Source organism: Budorcas taxicolor, chromosome 3 (genome assembly GCF_023091745.1).
Source record: "Budorcas taxicolor isolate Tak-1 chromosome 3, Takin1.1, whole genome shotgun sequence".
NCBI classification, from domain to species: Eukaryota; Metazoa; Chordata; class Mammalia; order Artiodactyla; family Bovidae; genus Budorcas; species Budorcas taxicolor.
The window spans coordinates 102,829,437-102,846,160 of record NC_068912.1 but is presented as its reverse complement, the minus strand read 5'-3'; the positions used below and the strand labels follow the sequence as shown (position 1 = coordinate 102,846,160).

The 16,724-nt window shown below is 47.5% G+C and overlaps 1 protein-coding gene across 1 annotated transcript; it reads right to left on the bottom strand.

The window, feature by feature from the left end:
* Positions 1–11,436: 11,436 nt before the first annotated feature.
* MED8 (mediator complex subunit 8) lies at positions 11,437–16,620 on the bottom strand. Its single transcript, XM_052637367.1, has 7 exons — positions 16,601–16,620; positions 15,139–15,257; positions 13,993–14,137; positions 13,443–13,583; positions 13,167–13,248; positions 12,550–12,798; positions 11,437–11,821 (listed from the first exon to the last, which is right to left on the bottom strand). The coding sequence occupies exons 1-7, from the start codon at positions 16,604–16,606 to the stop codon at positions 11,757–11,759; spliced, it is 807 nt and encodes a 268-aa protein (XP_052493327.1). The 5' UTR covers positions 16,607–16,620; the 3' UTR covers positions 11,437–11,756.
* Positions 16,621–16,724: the final 104 nt, after the last annotated feature.

The window sequence follows — 16,724 nt, the reverse complement described above, 5'->3', positions numbered from 1 at the left end:
GAAGGACATACAGCCAGCAGGAGAGAGACTGCATGCGAACACTCATCATACCATCTGAACTGGGGGGCTGCCTGAACCCTTGAGAGGTCAGGGGGACAAAGCCTGATCTGTTGTAGGTAGCCAATGCCAACACCCTATGAGTATTGTTCAGTGTTCACTGAACTGAGGTTAAAAAGAGAAAAAAAGAAATTCAATTTGGGGGAAAGGGCTGTGATAAAATGTGCTGGAAGAGTTCTGGAGAGAGAAAAGGGAAGGCTTTTGGTGAGGGGACAAACCAGGGGAGGTTATCAAGATGGAAGAAAGAGAGTTAGCAAGATCTGGAAGATGTGGGAGAAAGGCCAAAAAGGGGAGAGAGAAAATGCAACACTTTCTCTGGCAAGCATGGGGCCAGCTGCTTCCCATATGCTCTTATGGTTCAGTCCTGTAAGGTAAGTACTGTGATCACTGCTGAACAGATGGGGAAAGAATGGAATCAGAAAGGGCGAAGGGTTTCTTCTCAAGGTGACACAGCAAGTGAGGTGGAAGTAACATAGATGATTCAAACTGAGAAAAAAGCATGGACAAAGGGATGGATGGAGGGAGGAACAGGTCAGGAGCAGGGAACTGGAAGTGATTCTATTTGGCGAAAGGATCCAGTGAATGAAAGGCCTTCATGTGCTAGGTTAAAAAGTAGGTTGGCCCCAAATCATGAAGTATTTTGAATGAAAGAAAGAGTTTTGTTTGTACTGAGATGTCCCTGGAGATTTTTAAGGGGTTGGTATGATCCCCATTGTTATTTACAAAGAAAAACTTGGTGACAGTGAGATTATCAACAGGAAGGCAGAGAGGAAGGGAGGCCAGGTGGGAGACCAGCTCAGAGGCGCAAGTGTGACATGGTGAGGGCCTAACCTAGAGCAACGGAGCAAGAAGGAAGAAGACGGGATGGGACCAGAACTGACAGCCAGGCTGGCAAGCTGGGTAACACCGTGGAGCAGGATGGAGGAAGTGAATGCAGTTTGGGATATCCTGAGTTTGAGGAAAGATGGCCCCTTCCACAGGCAACCTGAGACACAGTACTGTAAGTTTAGGAGAAAGGATGGGGTTTGGTCATGGTGGGGGGCGGGGCGCGGGGGACAATATCTGTGAATTGTCTGCAGAGATAAAACCACACACAGTGGACTGTTGTAGCTTTAAGTCCGGTACCATTCAGATACTTTCCCATCCCCCTGCTTTCATTTCCTTTAGGGAATTTCTGCCCAGCCCCGCTGCTGCTTTAGTCATGGCGTTCTCTCCATTTCCCTCAGTGCTCCTAATGGCACAGAATCCAAGCAACAAGAGAGTTCTCCCACGAAGTGAGCAGTATGTAGTAGAGTGGAGAAATGCAGAGACAGAGCCGAGACAACACTGAGCCCCTGACCTGCCTGGAGCCAGTCACCCTTCAACTCCCCATCTGCATAACCCAAATCCATTGGGTCTCTCTTTTTTTCAGTTCAGTCAGTTCAGTTCAGTTGCTCAGTCGTGTCCGACTCTTTGCTGCATGAATTGCAGCACGCCAGGCCTCCCTGTCCATCACCAACTCCCGGAGTTCACTCAGATTCACATCCATCGAGTCCGTGATGCCATCCAGCCATCTCATCCTCTGTCGTCCCCTTCTCCTGCCCCCAATCCCTCCCAGCATCAAAGTCTTTTCCAATGAGTCAACTCTTTGCATGAAGTGGCCAAAGTACTGGCGTTTCAGCTTTAGCATCATTCCTTCCAAAGAAATCCCAGGGTTGATCTCCTTCAGAATGGACTGGTTGGATCACCTTGCAGTCCAAGGGACTCTCAAGAGTCTTCTCCAACACCACAGTTCAAAAGCATCAATTCTTTGGTGCTCAGCTTTCTTCACAGTCCAACTCTCACATCCATACATGACCACAGGAAAAACCATAGCCTTGACTAGACGGACCTTAGTAGGCAAAGTAATGTCTCTGCTTTTGAATATGCTATCTAGGTTGGTCATAGCTTTCCTTCCAAGGAGTAAGCATCTTTTAATTTCATGGCTGCAGTCACCATCTGCAGTGATTTTGGAGCCCCCCAAAATAAAGTCTGACACTGTTTCCACTGTTTCCCCATCTATTTCCCATGAAGTGATAGGACCGGATTCCATGATCTTTGTTTTCTGAATGTTGAACTTTAAGCCAACTTTTTCACTCTCCTCTTTCACTTTCATCAAGAGGCTTTTGAGTTCCTCTTCACTTTCTGCCATAAGGGTGGTATCATCTGCATATCTGAGGTTATTGATATTTCTCCCGGCAATCTTGATTCCAGCTTGTGTTTCTTCCAGTCCAGCGCTTCTCATGATGTACTCTGCATATAAGTTAAATAAGCAGGGTGACAATATACAGCCTTGACGTACTCCTTTTCCTATTTGGAACCAGTCTGTTGTTTCATGTCCAGTTCTAACTGTTGCTTCCTGACCTGCATACAGATTTCTCAAGAGGCAGGTTAGGTGGTCTGGTATTGCCATCTCTCTCAGAATTTTCCAGTTTATTGTGATCCACACAGTCAAAGGCCTTGGCATAGTCAATAAAGCAGAAATAGATGTTTTTCTGGAACTCTCTTGCTTTTTCCATGATCCAGGGGATGTTGGCAATTTGATCTCTGGTTCCTCTGCCTTTTCTAAAACCAGCTTGAACATCTGGAAGTTCACTGTTCACATATTGCTGAAGCCTGGCTTGGAGAATTTTGAGCATTACTTTACTAGCATGTGAGATGAGTGCAATTGTGTGGTAGTTTGAGCATTCTTTGGCATTGCCTTTCTTTGGGATTGGAATGAAAACTGACCTTTTCCAGTCCTGTGGCCACTGCTGAGTTTTCCAAATTTGCTGGCATATTGAGTGTAGCACTTTCACAGCATCATCTTTCAGGATTTGAAACAGCTCAACTGGAATTCCATCACCTCCACTAGCTTTGTTCGTAGTGATGCTTTCTAAGGCTCACTTGACTTCACATTCCAGGATGTCTGGCTCTAGATGAGTGATCACACCATCTTGATTATCCAGGTCGTGAAGATCTTTTTTGTACAGTTCTTCTGTGTATTCTTGCCCACCTCTTCTTAATATCTTCTGCTTCTGTTAGGTCCATACCATGTCTGTCGCTAGTTTAATTGTAATATGTTGTAATCAAAATAGTCTAGTATGCTATGTGATAAAGACAAGATTTCTCAGGAGAGTGTAAGGGATTGCTCAGGGGAAGGAGAACAGTATTGGCATTTCAGTGCTGACTATATGCCTGGCAGGCCTTGCATGCCCTTCTAAGAAGCCTGGACTTTATTATATAGTAAAGTAAGAGCTACTTATGTTGAATTTTAAATATGCTAAGTGGAAAGTACCTTTCTCTGGGCATATTACGGGATTATAGCACCAATTTAGGAGGTGGAAATCAAGGGTCTTGGAACTAAATTAATTTGCCTAAGGTCACATAACGGATAAGTGTCCAGTTCAGTTCAGTCGCTCAGTCATGTCCAAGTCTTGTGACCCCATGGACCACAGCACGCCAGGCCTCCCTGTCCATCACCAACTCCTGGAGTCCACCCAAACTCATGTCCATTGAGATGGTGATTCCCTCCAACCATTTCATCCTGTCATCGCTTTCTACTCCTGCCTTTCCTGGCATCAGGGTCTTTTCAAATGAGTCAGCTCTTCACATCAGGTGGCCAAAGTATTGGAGTTTCAGCTTCAACATCAGTTCCTCCAATGAACACCCAGGACTGATCTCCTTTAGGATGGACTGGTTGGATCTCCTTGCAGTCCAAGGGACTCTTGAGTCTTCTCCAATATCACAGGTCAAAAGCATCAATTCTTCAGCACTCAGCTTTCTTTACAGTCCAACTCTCACATCCATACATGACTACTGGAAAAACCATAGCCTTGACTAGACGGACCTTAGTCGGCAAAGTAATGTCTCTGCTTTTGAATATGCTGTCTAGGTTGGTCATAACTTTCCTTCCAAGGAGTAAGTGTCTTTTCATTTCATGGCTGCAGTCACCATCTCCAGGTGGGGTATAATTTAAAAATGGTCAACCGTAAAAGGGAGGAAGTGATAAAGACTTGACAGGAGTAGGTGCTATTGGGAGGACAAACTGTTCACCAGATGAACAGGAGGTTGGAGCAAGAAAAAGAGAGGGCAGACACACCAAGGAGAGGGCAAAGCATGTTTAAGGCATGGAAGTGTGAGACCCAGCACCTAGTCCACAGGTACTGGCCCCAGCTTAGAGTATAGTGACAAGAACCATGGAGTTGCCATGGCAAAACAAGGCCTAAAGGACTGGCGGTGACTGTGAAGGGAAGAGAGCAAGCATGGAGCTCTGGTGTGTGATAACCGGTGGATCACACAGCCACCGGTGAAGACCTAAGCCTGGACTGAGTGAGCAGGGACAGAGGACACAGCCCAGCTGTACAGGGAGACCCCTGAGTGGTGAACGCCCCGCTGTAGATGGGATGGGCAGACTGGAACTGGGTCTTCAAATGGTGTGGATAGGGAACAGATAGAGCTTAGAAGGAAGCCAGTGACGAAGCCTGTCATATGGTCTCAACTCAAAATCACAGTTTAGGAGACCAAACTGGGCTTTAATAGAAGTCTGTAGGTGACAACTAAGAGGGAGAAAGAAAGTTCACACAACTAAATCTGGAAATGACTCGTTGCATCAGGCAAGCCAGTGCAGAAATGTTCTAGTGTCTGCTCTGCACACAGTGGGGGATTAAATGTGCATGGAGAGTCTCTCCTAGTGTGAATGTAGCTGTGAGCACAGATGAGCTACAGAGGAAGAGTTACCTCCGCACAGAGGGACTGGTCAATGATTGATTGAAGCAACAATTGCTGACAGCAGACTTTCAGACACTACCCTGAGGATAGTTAATATTCACTGAGCTTCTACTATTGTCAGGCACACTATCCTAAGCGCTTTGTATGTATTAATATATTTAAACTTCACAGAAGCCTTGTGAAATAGCCACTAGTATTATCACCCCTAGAAATAAGGAATCTGAGGCAGAGAGAGGTAAAGTAACTCGCTGAAGGCCACACAGCTAGTAGGTGGCACAGCTAGAATTTGAAGCTAAAGGAAATCAGTCCTGAATATTCATTGGAAGGACTGATGCTGAAGCTGAAGCTCCAACACTCTGGCCAGCTGATGTGAAGAGCTGACTCATTGGAAAAGACCCTGATTCTGGGAAAGATTGAGAGTAGGAAGAGAAGGGGGCGGTAGAAGATGAGACGGTTAGATAGCATCACTAACTCAATGGACATGAATTTGAGCAAACTCCAGGAGATACTGAAGGACAGGGAAGCCTGGCATGCTGCAGTCCATGGGGTTTCAAAGAGTCAGACACAACTGAGCAACTGAACAACAACCTGGCACTAGAAAATGCTCTTTTAACCAAAATGCTAGATTATACTCTCTCTCCAAGGTCAACCAAATAACAACAGCAATAGCAGCAGCTACCACTTCCAGTGTTTATAGTGGGCCAGATGCCATGTATGCCAGGCATGCACATTTCTTGCAGAAGAAAATATAGCTGTCAGACAGAAGAACTGGATTTAAACTCTGACAGTGCAGGGTGCTTGAACTTGGGGGCAATAAAGAGCAGCAGGAGCTAGAATAAGTTTGTACAAGGTACAAACGTAGAGCATAAAAGAGCAGGTCATTGACTGCACCTAGTGGGAATGGCACTGGGCTGTGGACAGACAGGTTTCTTGGAAGCTTCAGAGTGTGACCTATGAGCTGAATTTTGAAAGAAGATTGGATATTCATCACAGAACGATGGGACAAAATGTTCTGTGCAGAGGGAACAGTGGGAATAAAGAAATGGGGGGCCAAAGAGAGTTACATTCAGGAAACATCAAGCAATTTGTACAACGTGGGAACAGAGTGGGTGGCGGGACAGTACAGAAATTAAGTCAGGAGAAGTCAGGGAGCTAGATCACAAAAAACTCGACTTGTTTTTCCAGGGAATTTAAGGTGTTTTTCAAACTTGTCCACTGCAGTAAATGTTAAAAAAAGAAAAAGAATAAATATCCCCAGACAATTTAGCGGCTTAGTATGAAATCCTTCAGACTAGTAGGAACTCCCCAAAGTCTGCTTACTCTTTACTGCATGCCTGATAATTCTGCGTTTTGTTTAAGTTACTTACCCTTGAGTAAAATGGGCAGTCTAGGATGAGCTCTACCCTGTAACTTTCAGTATGCCTGGCATACTACCAACCTGCCCAGTATGTGGACCCTAGTTTGAGAACCAGAGGAAGGAAACTATCAAAAGGACTTTAATCAAGGGAGTAATGTGATCAAATCTACAGAAATCTATCTGGCAGCCACATGGAAGATGAGTTGGAGTGGGCAAGCCTGGATGCAGGGCGTCCAAACATTACTTTTAAGGCGAGGCTCCAGGCCCAAACTGCAGGGCAGGATGGATGGATCCTGGGGAGGCAGAATTGACAGGATTTGTATCTGACTGAGTTAGGGGGCGGTGCTGGGACACAGAGTTGGGAAGTGTTTACGACTGTTTCCATAGACCTGGCTTAGGTCACACCTAGGATACTAGAAAAGAAACAGGTTGGTAGGGAAAGATGATTAGATTGGCACATTCAGAACCTGAGGTACTTGTGGATCAGTTCAGTTCAGTTCAGTCGCTCAGTCGTGTCTGACTCTTTCCGACCCCATGAATTGCAGCACGCCAGGCCTCCCTGTCCATCAGCCAACTCCTGGCGTTAACTCAAACTCATGTCCATCGAGTTGGTGATGCTATCCAGCCATCTCATCCTCTGTGGATCATAGGGGCAGAAATACCCAATAGGAATCTGCATGTCGGCAAAGAGGTCTGGGCTGTCTGATAAAACTTGCTTGAGTTATGTACATAAAGGTGGTGGTTGCAGAGACAGCAGGTAGAATAAGAACAGCAGGTTAACGACAGAGTCCTAGAGAATAACAACATTCAAGAAGCAGGCAGAGGGACAGAAGGCCAGAAGCTGCAGAGAAGGGATGGTCAGAGAAGCGGGAGTCAGTGAAGGGGAAAAGGTGGAAAAGCAACGGGCAGCACTGTTTAAAACCATGGAGATAAGTAAGAAACAGAAGGACTGAAGAAAGTCTGGATTTAGCTCTCAGGTCAATAGTGATCTGAGACAGGCTAGTGCCTGAGGAAGAGTGGAAGTGGGACTAAAGAGTGAGTTACGGGGCGTGAAGGAAGATGGTGATGGCAGGCTCCATATTTCAAGAGCATGGCCGAGAGTCAAGTGAGTGGTGACATGGGCTCAAAGATTAACACGGAAGGATACTAACCAGGGCTGTGAAAATGGGTGCAGCCTAGAGAAATGAGTACAAAAGAACAAGGACAGTCTACACATGGGCTGTGGGCCAGGGAAGATTAATTATCAAAATGACCATGAAGGAGGGAAATTCAGGTGACAGCAGGGAAGGGAGTGAAATGGCAGAGGAAACACAGGAAGGGGAGCAGCCCGTGGTGCCTTGGATTCAATTCCATGGGGAAGGTTATCAACACGTGGAGAAGTGTAATTTGCTGCCTTTAAGAGGGGGAGTCTCTGGTACATATATCTTGCCCAGAGGAAAAAAAGAGATGCCTAAGTGGGAAGGTGACTTCTGGCATTCAATGCATTTATCTCTGTTGTGAGTGAGTGAAGTCACTCAGTCGTGTCCGACTCTTTGTGACCCCATGGATGGTAGCCTACCAGGCTCCTCTGTCCATAGGATTTTCCAGGCAAGAGTACTGGAGTGGGTTGCCATTTCCTTCTCCAGGAGATCTTCTCAACCCAGGGATCGAACCCAGGTCTCCCACATTGTAGGCAGACGCTCTACCATCTGAGCCACCATCTCTGTTGTAACTTTTACTAAAGAACTAGTGAAAGTTAGTAAATAATTTTAGGGAAGTGGTCTAGAGGGAGGTCTGTATTCTAAACTGCAGGTGACAGGCAACTTTAGGAACAGTTTGGAGAGGTTCAAGGGATTGGCAGGCCAGTCTAAGAAAAACTTTGCCTACCATAACATAGTCACGTGGTGAGGAAAATGAAAAGTGCCTGGGGATATACAGGCCTCAGAATCATTGCCAAAGACTTGAAAGCTAGGAATTATCACTGGGAGCACCCAGGTGAGAAAACTGAGGCCCAGGGAAGTCAGGGGCCTTGCCCATTGTGTACTTGGGGGAACCGCCATGTCCATATGGTAGGTGATATCTTGAGAGCACATGAACTGATCAAAAGGCGACAACAGAGAGCCAGAACCTGCCTCAATAGAAAGTAAGAGACAGAAGTTAAAGGGAAGAGAGGAAATTTGTCCCGTAGGACAAAATACATCTTCAAGCAGTGACTGGAGTTTCAGTTAGAAAGCCCCATCTGCAGGTGGCAAACTCTTTTCAAATGTTAGCCCCTGTGTGTTCAAGGCTGTCACGCCAGAGCCATACTGAGCCTCCACAGGTTGGTACAGTGAACCCTCCAGACTGAATCACAAAGGGACCACAGCCCCCAGCCCTACTCCTGGCCCACTGCTAAACTTCAATAGGCTAGCCCTCACCACTTGGAAAAGATGGAAGAAAATGTACATCCCTTGGCGGTTTCTCTAGACAGTAATCAGGAGCTGATCTAGCATGGGCCTTTGGAAGGATTCCGCCCCCGTCCTGCCTGGTGCTGGGATCAGCTCACACGGCTCCTGTGTCCACAAGGCACAGAGAATACATTGTCCATAAGGAGGATTATTCTGTACAAGAAGTTCAGACAAAGGGAGAGGTTGTTCCCAGCTGCCTGGGGGAGGTGAGAGGGGGGTTGGAAAGGGACTGGCCTTGCACTAGGGCATTCCTGCAGAGATCAGCTTCTTCCCTTCAACAGCAGGACAGGAGGTGGGCACTATACCGGCTCCAGTTCAGTCCAAACACCAGGACTGATTATGGAGTTTGACGGAGCACTTAGCTAAAACCTATCTACCTTGACTGTTTCCCAAGACAGTGCAAGGCCAAGTTAAATGACCTAACTAGGTAGGGCAGCAACAGACATCAGCAGAGGAAGAAAACAGGGTGACTGGGGCAACGTGCAAAAGAGAGGTTCAGCAATGACAGAGTCCCAGCCTCAGGGCAGAGCTGGAGAGGGGGCGGTCCTAGCAATGGGTGTCATGCAAATACTGATGCAGCAAGCTTCCGCCTTCAACAGGATGACCTCCGTGCTGCAGTTAAGTTTAACAGCTGCTGCTTCTCTCGCCATCCCAGACACACACTTGGGAGACACTGGCCTAATCTCATTTTCCCCGGGTCCCCAAGAGTAGAAGCAAACACAGGCTCCAGGCAAAACAGAAACATTAGAAACTGGACACTACCAGAGGGAAGCAAGAGTGCCATCTTTTTATCTTAAATCTGAGCAAGGGAGCAGCAGGTCAATGTGCTCTTCTCGAAACTCTATAATATTCTCTCTATTCCCACCTTTGGGGATGAGTGGGTTAGGGATGGGAGATACTCTCCACCGAGACACTTGCTGGGCTGTATGAGCCCCAAAGGTGGTGATGCTGCTAGGTTTGTACACTCCAGAGGATCTGGGGTTGGGAGGTTGGGAACGAGAGCATGTCCTCTCAGAGTGAATACAGACATAAGGGCACGAGATGGAGGTGGGGCCCCGAGTATGCTCCTCTTGGGACAGGAGGGCACTTCCACTCTGGGAGGACAAGGAATCCATTTCAAATAGTACTTTGGGAATGACGTTGCTATTAGTCTGAGGCAACAAAGACACTTGGGGTTGGTTTCAATAGGTTTGAAAAGTTTTCAAGAAACTTTCAACAGGAAGGAATCTTTGGGTGGAATAAAGGAGGGTGGTCACCAAGACACTCCAGGGGTTTTGGAGACGCACACCTTGAATTCTATCCAATGTGACAGTGAGCTCGGATATTTCCAGTGCAAAGGGAAGAGAAGAGAAGGAACAAGCGAGTGGCCTGACAGACCGGTAAGGCAGCCCTGCTGTAGTGGGGAAAGCGCCTGACATTGCCTCAGAGCTGACGGCAGGGCTCTTCGTGCTCTGTGTGCTGTGATCAGTGAGCTGTGTGGATACATTTCTGGTCGTGATGGAACTGGAATGGATGTGACATCTGTGACTACTTTTCCAGTCCTTTGCTGCCACAGCCTGGCAGAGTCCTGCCTGGCACTGAACAAATACCAAAGTGCTAATATGTGACAGAAGAGAACAGAGAAAAGGCAGCTGGGAGGAATCAGCAGGCCCTCTTATTACTTCTCAGGACTTTTAGATCAAACCTACAGATAAGAGAAAAAAAAAACCACCTAAGAAAACTTTTTATTGGAGAAGAAAAAAGGATTGCCTTGGGACTTGGTGGTCCAGTGGTTAAGACTTTGGGCTCCCATTGTAAGGGGCCTGGGTTTGATCCCTGGTTGGGGAACTAGATCCGATATGCTGCAATTAAGAGTTCACCTGCTACAACCAAAAATCCTGCATGCTGCAACTAAGACCCAGCACAGCCAAATAAATAAAAATTTTTAAAATATTGCAACAACCTTGAAAGTCTCTGACGTGTAGTCTCCAATCCCCACATAGCTCTCTCAATTTACCTGCTGTCAGATAACCCTGACACAGTGGTCATCAACTTAAATAACTTTATTCAGAGCAATCCTTTGGTCCACTTCTGCTGACTCAACTCCTGCCCTTGCTTGCAAAGGAGAGCCAAGAAAGGCAGCTTAAGCTGGTAACCCAAGCCCACTCTCCTCTCCAGCTTTATAGAAGCAGGCAAAAGTGCTGGCGGCTGCCACCTCCCACCATCCACTTGACCCTTATTGGAACCACTGGCTCAGTGGACTGGAGAAAAGCCATGCTAACTGAGCCCAGTAACCAGGCATACTTTGAGGATGACTCAACCATGATCGACGGTGTGAGGTGCAAGTCCCCTTTCCCTCCAAAATATGAAAGAAAAAAAAAAAAAAGGTCTGGAGAACAAGGGACATTTTCACTTGCTCACAAAACCCTTTCTCATGTAGTCCTGCCTGGCAGAGCCACTTCCTGAGGAAGCCCCCACCTACTGGGACTTCAACATCTTCCCTGACATGCCCAGGGTGGGGTAAAGGATAAGGGACTCTGACTATTTCCCAGATGCGAGCTGAACTGGCTTCTGAGAGGATGGAGAGTAGAGCAGTCCCAAGCTTCTCCAGAGTTGTAAGTGGATGGTCTGTCTCGGCCCGGAGGCCTCGTCCCCTGCAGCCTGGAGAGATGGCCAGGCTGGAATGTGGGAAGCAAGGCCTGTGGAGGCAGCGGGCCTCTAAGGACACAGAAGCTGTCACCATCTCTGGCAGCACAAAATAAACACAGGCTTTCAAACAAAGCTGAGCAGTCCACGATCTTGTGTCCATCAGCTCACCACAGACATGAAGCAGTTTCAGATCAGGGCAAGTTCTGGATCGAGGACCGAGGAGGGGGCAGTGGGGAGAAGTGGCTGTAGAAACTCTCATTTATTGAATACTCATTATTTCATAGATTGTGCTAAGTGTTTTACATCATTTTCCCATTTTAATCCTCACAACAACCCTATGAGGTAGGTATTATCATCATTTATAAACCAGAAAACAGGCTCAGAAAAAGTAGGTCACTTGCCCAAGGTCACATAGCTAGTTGGCAGTGGAGATGGGATCTGTCTGCGGCCGAAAGCCTGTGTTCTTTTCATTGTACCCATCCAGGTCAGCTTTGGGCAAAAGGTAGTTTCACTGCCCAACTCTGAAAAGAACACCTGGGAGTGGAGGTTGCCACTCACACTCACCGCTGGTAGGGATGCATGGAAGCCGACTTGATGTTGGTTTTTATCCCACTTGGCATTTTCCCTAAAAAGAACATGAAGAAAGACACCTGAAGCATAGTCAGATGTTCGTCATAAATCAGAAGTGCTGCCTCCCAGGTTCCCTTCTGTCACCTCCTCCATCAGCTCAGAATCTGTGGCATCTGACCTTGGGTGACAAGGCTCAGAGGTACAGCTCCCTGCCCAGCCCTCTACCTGAAGATGGTCAGGAGGAGGAATAGCGGGAAGGGCTGGAACACATCCCTGCAGGCTCCTGCTCCTCCCCTAATGGAAAAAGAGAGCTTGTCCCTTTGCCTAGACAGCTTGGAAGAAAATATTTCTTCTAGCTGCTTATATCCGAACTCCTCCAGACTGTTCTGATAATTACTAAGTGAGCAGAAGAAATAGGATACAGAGCAAGGAATACGCGTAGCACTGGAAAACCTGCCTGCTTGTCAACTCCCAACACATCTACCCAGTGATCCTAATACCTAGGGTGAGACACTGACAACACACCTACCCAAAGTTAAAGGGCACAGAAGGGTAGCTAAGGGCAATTTTAGTCGAAGTTCTTTCTCATTGTCTGGTGTCTATTAACAGAGTCTCAAATGAGACTTTCACTCTCAAGAGTTTTTTTCTGGGTCACAGTCCAAGGAGAAAAGGAGAATGTCTCCAGCCCTGGGAATGGGGTGAGGGGGAAGTGTGGCAGATAACCCAGTTTATTCTCACATCCCTGCTCAAGGTCTGTCACCAAGCCAATCCTTGTCACCTTACCTGGCTGGCCTGCTTGGGCCATCTGCACCCCACTGAGCATTGGCTGCTGCTGATTTGGAGCTCCTGCCATCTGCACCTGCTGTAATCCTGAGGCTCCTGCGAGGACTGTTCCAGCTCCCGGCTGGCCTGGCTGGCTAGGACCACTGCTGCCTGAAGGCCTCCAGTTAGACAGCCCCTTTCCAAAGGCAACAGCTGCCACTAAGGCGTTGGTATCTGCCGGGTTAAAGGTCTGCTTGTTCGGCCGGAGACCTGAAGGGCAAAGTAAGTGGAGACCCTGAGGTACGCCTCAGGCCCTGGACTTCTTCTAGCACCAGGAAGACCAGTATGAGTGCCAGGGCTTGGAGTTCTGACTTTGGTAGCATCCAGACTTCCTGGCAACCCAGAGGAACAGCCAGAGGACCCCCATGACTATCTCAGAATTCGCCCTTCTCCCTTTGCTCCTTTCTCCACCTGCCCCAGCGCTGGCCTGAAATATAGAAGGCCAACAGAATAGATGCATACCCTTGGCTAAACAGCACATCCCTGCATCCTCATGTCACCACTACCAACACCACCCTTCCTATTCCAGTGATCTTATCCCTCATTCCCCCACCACTTTGCCACCAATCCCTCCATACCTCCACTCTCTGATTCTCGTTCCTCTTTGCTGATTTTCTCCAGAAGGTTTGAGCACATTTTGTTCAAGCTCTGGATCTGTTTCTGTAACACATGTAAGTTTGTGCAGAATTTAGGGCAAGCAAGAAATGATTACAGGAAAGGTTCTTCCTTGAGCTGTTCCAGGGGCAATGGAGGCATAACCAACTGCCATACCCTACAATAGAGAAGTGAGAATACTCAGCCTCTCATGGTAAAACTCGAGGGTGTAGGGCAGCAGGGCAGGGACTCGGTCCAACCTGCGCTGCATCAGCACCAATGCGAGCAGCATCCGTGGTGAGCTGCTTCTCTTGCTCTTCAACCTCAGGGTCAGGCTTGGTTCTCAGATGGTCAGGGACCACCTCGTGGCTGAAAACAGGTACCCGTCCTTCAGTCTGCCTCTGTAACACACAGATTTTATGATCCTACTGTGCACTCCAAGTAGATTCAATTCTGGCTTGATATACACATAGTTCCTTCCACAGGCAAACAGTGCACTTTCAGGGAAAACGTAACCTGAGACTAATAATATCTGGCTTCCTAAGACACTATTCCCCTCATTCCATCCTTCAACTCTATCTACTCACACCCCATCTCTACCAGATCTAAGGATAAACCCCTCTCTGCCACATTTTAATCAAAGATTGAAATAGGACAGAAGGACAAAAAGCAAGGCCTCCAAAATGTAGCCCCCACTTATTGCCACACACTACTGCATATTCAGAATTTCTAGATAGAAACCAACCACTGTGCTGTCAGTCCTCATTTAAGAGCTTCGTTTCCTAAGCTGCATCCCTCTCCTCCTCTTACCATGAGATCTTCATCTCGGTCTGGGGACAACACCAGAGGGATGATGACTTGGTTGCGGAACAGTGGTGTCTTTTCATGCTTCAAGACCTTGTTCAGAGTGTTCAGCTGTCCAGAAAGCAAGGCAAAGCTGTCCAGGACAGATGGCCTGGTGGTGGTAAGAAGATGTCAGCATGTTCCTGGTAAAGGAGCCTCAAAGGGGTCCCTCGGACTAGGAATAACCAGACTCACCCCCAAAACACTCATAGCCCTATGCTGGCCTGGGCAGGAACTAGACTGGCTCACAGGGATTCTGGGGTTAAGAAAGAGGGATACACTTTGAGTTTCTGACACAGATGGAGAAAAAAGACAGGTCATTATAGCAATCCCCACTGATCCTAAGTTTCACTTTCTGAGGTTTCATCTACCCGTGGTCAACCACAGTCCAAAAATATTAAATGATAAATCCAGGAAATAAACAATCCATATTTTTAAATTGGGAGGTGTTCTGAGGAGTGTGATGAAATCTTGCTTCATCCCACTCTGTCCTACCCAGGATGTTGATCATCCCTTTGTCCAGCATATCCATACTGTATACGGTACCCACACAAGTAGTATAGGAAAAAAAAAACAACCCACAGTATATACAGAATAGGATTCAGTACTATCATAGTTTCGGGAATCCACAGTGGGTCTTAGAACTTATCCCTGATAGATTACGAGGAGCTACTACATTTGAATGGGGTGAGAACAATGGCAAAATAGGAACGATGGCTACACTATTATCACTAGAACTTCAGAAACCGGGTGAAAGATCCCTTTCCAGATCCAAACTTTCCTAGATTGGACCTAAAAGACTTGGCAAAACCCGTGCAAGAAATCCAGTATGAATACTGTGGTGGGAGGACCCACTGCAGGAGGACCTCATCCTGGAGAAGTCAAACAGGGAGAATTAAAAGCTAGAAAGAACCTGGGTTGAGAAATTGGGCATTTCTCTACTACCCTTACAGTTGGGGTCCAAGGCCAACTTCAGTGTTAAATGTTGGGAAAGCCAGCTCTTTCTAAATCAAAAGATGTTCACAAAGTGATAAATGCTGGAGGTACCCTATGCAGCAGGTGGCCTAGCCCCCACCCATAGAGCCCTCCCCAGCTTGCCCTGGCAACTCTTACCAGGTCAGCCGGTCATACTCGTTCTCCAGCTTGTAAATGAAACTCCCCAGTGAGTTCTTCAGATCAGCCACTTGATTCAGCAGTGCATCTAATGATGCCTCAAGCTGTTTTTCCTCCCTCTGAGCCAATAGGAATAGGTTGGTTACTCAGCTGAGTGTAAGGATGACACATATAGAGAAAGGCTGAAAAGCCAGGGTGACAGTGTGCAACACCAGGACAGTGACACAGACTCTCACTGGCACAGGGACAGTCAGGCTGTTTACTCTATTTGGAGTTAGGATCACAGACAGCATCAACCCTTAGACCTTTAAACCCATTCATCTGACCTCAATTCCTCTTACCTACTGATTCCTTCCTCTCATTGCTTTTAATCTGGGCGTGACTGTTTCTCTATATTAGGCTTGGTTTTTATCTGTTCTCCCTCACTGGACAATTTTCACCAGACATAATGCCTGGGATTTATTCTGTTTGGCACACCTCAGCAGCAGACGTACTCTGACGTCCTATGTTCTAGAACCTGCCTTGTGAACCTGGCTGTTCTTGGCAATGACATAATCTCTGAAAACCTACCTACACAGGAAGGCTCCTGTGAATACTGCCACCGTCACCTTCCTCTTCCCTCAGCATTTGCTGTTTCAACCTCTTCCTTGCTAAATTAATCTGCACTCACTTTATTGCTGTGCCAATATTCCTGTGCCCCTTTCGCAAGCTTAGTCAACCTATAAAAATGTACTGAAATTACCCTTCTGCAACAAACAGTGACAAGTGAAAAACAAAACAAAACAACAACAACCAAACCGCACATGCCCCTAAGCACTAGGCAAACTATATTAAAAGCTGAGGGGTCTCCACGGCATTTCCTTTACGTCTGCGATCTCCAGTTTTATCTCATTTCACCCTTTAACTACTAGGGGTACACACTAGGAAGAATGAAACAGAACTGCAAAACCCCGAATGTGGAGGACACGAGCCGGGTTCCACCCACGGCCTCAGATTATTTAGTCTGGCTTCTGGCCACCACGGTCCCACAATTCCTTCCACGCTCGGGCTTCTCTCCAATTACAGATTCTCTGTTCTGTCGACATCCAACGTCTAGGCTGGGGCCTGAGCCCGAGCCCAATCCACCTCTTTCTTCAGCCGTCTTCCTTGGACTGCACCTTCCCAAATTTCAACTTGATCCTTTTCCACACCCTAGCAACAACTTGATCCTTTTCCACACCCCAGCAAGACAGTGCTGCCTTCTCCGTCCCAACCTAACCGCAGTTTCTGTCTCCTGTCAGCCGGGCTCCACCCCTATCCCTCTCCAGAGGTCCTCGTCCCCATCGCGCGTTCCTTTATCTCACAGTCGCGGTGTCGACCCCGTCCTCTCACCCCTAACTCCTCACTCTCTCCTCGGCCAGCCCACTTTCTGTCTCGCTACCCCAAGCTAGCTAGCCGTCGCTAGCGCCAAACCGGTCCTCACCTGCATTGCTGCGGCGGGGGGCGGTGTCAATCACTTCCTCTTCCGGTTCCCAAGTAGGCCAATTAGAAAGCTCAGAACTCGACCCTCCCACTCACTTCCGGCCCCGCCAGTCGCGAGACCTCCG

Bases quoted from the DNA above. Each gene is read 5' to 3' on its own strand.
- MED8 (XM_052637367.1), bottom strand. The intron at 13,249-13,442 runs GTTGGACCGAGT...CATGTGTTACAG, and splicing joins TTGGTGCTGATGCAGCGCAG to AAACAGATCCAGAGCTTGAA. The intron at 12,799-13,166 runs GTATGGAGGGAT...TTTGCCCTTCAG, and splicing joins ACGAGAATCAGAGAGTGGAG to GTCTCCGGCCGAACAAGCAG.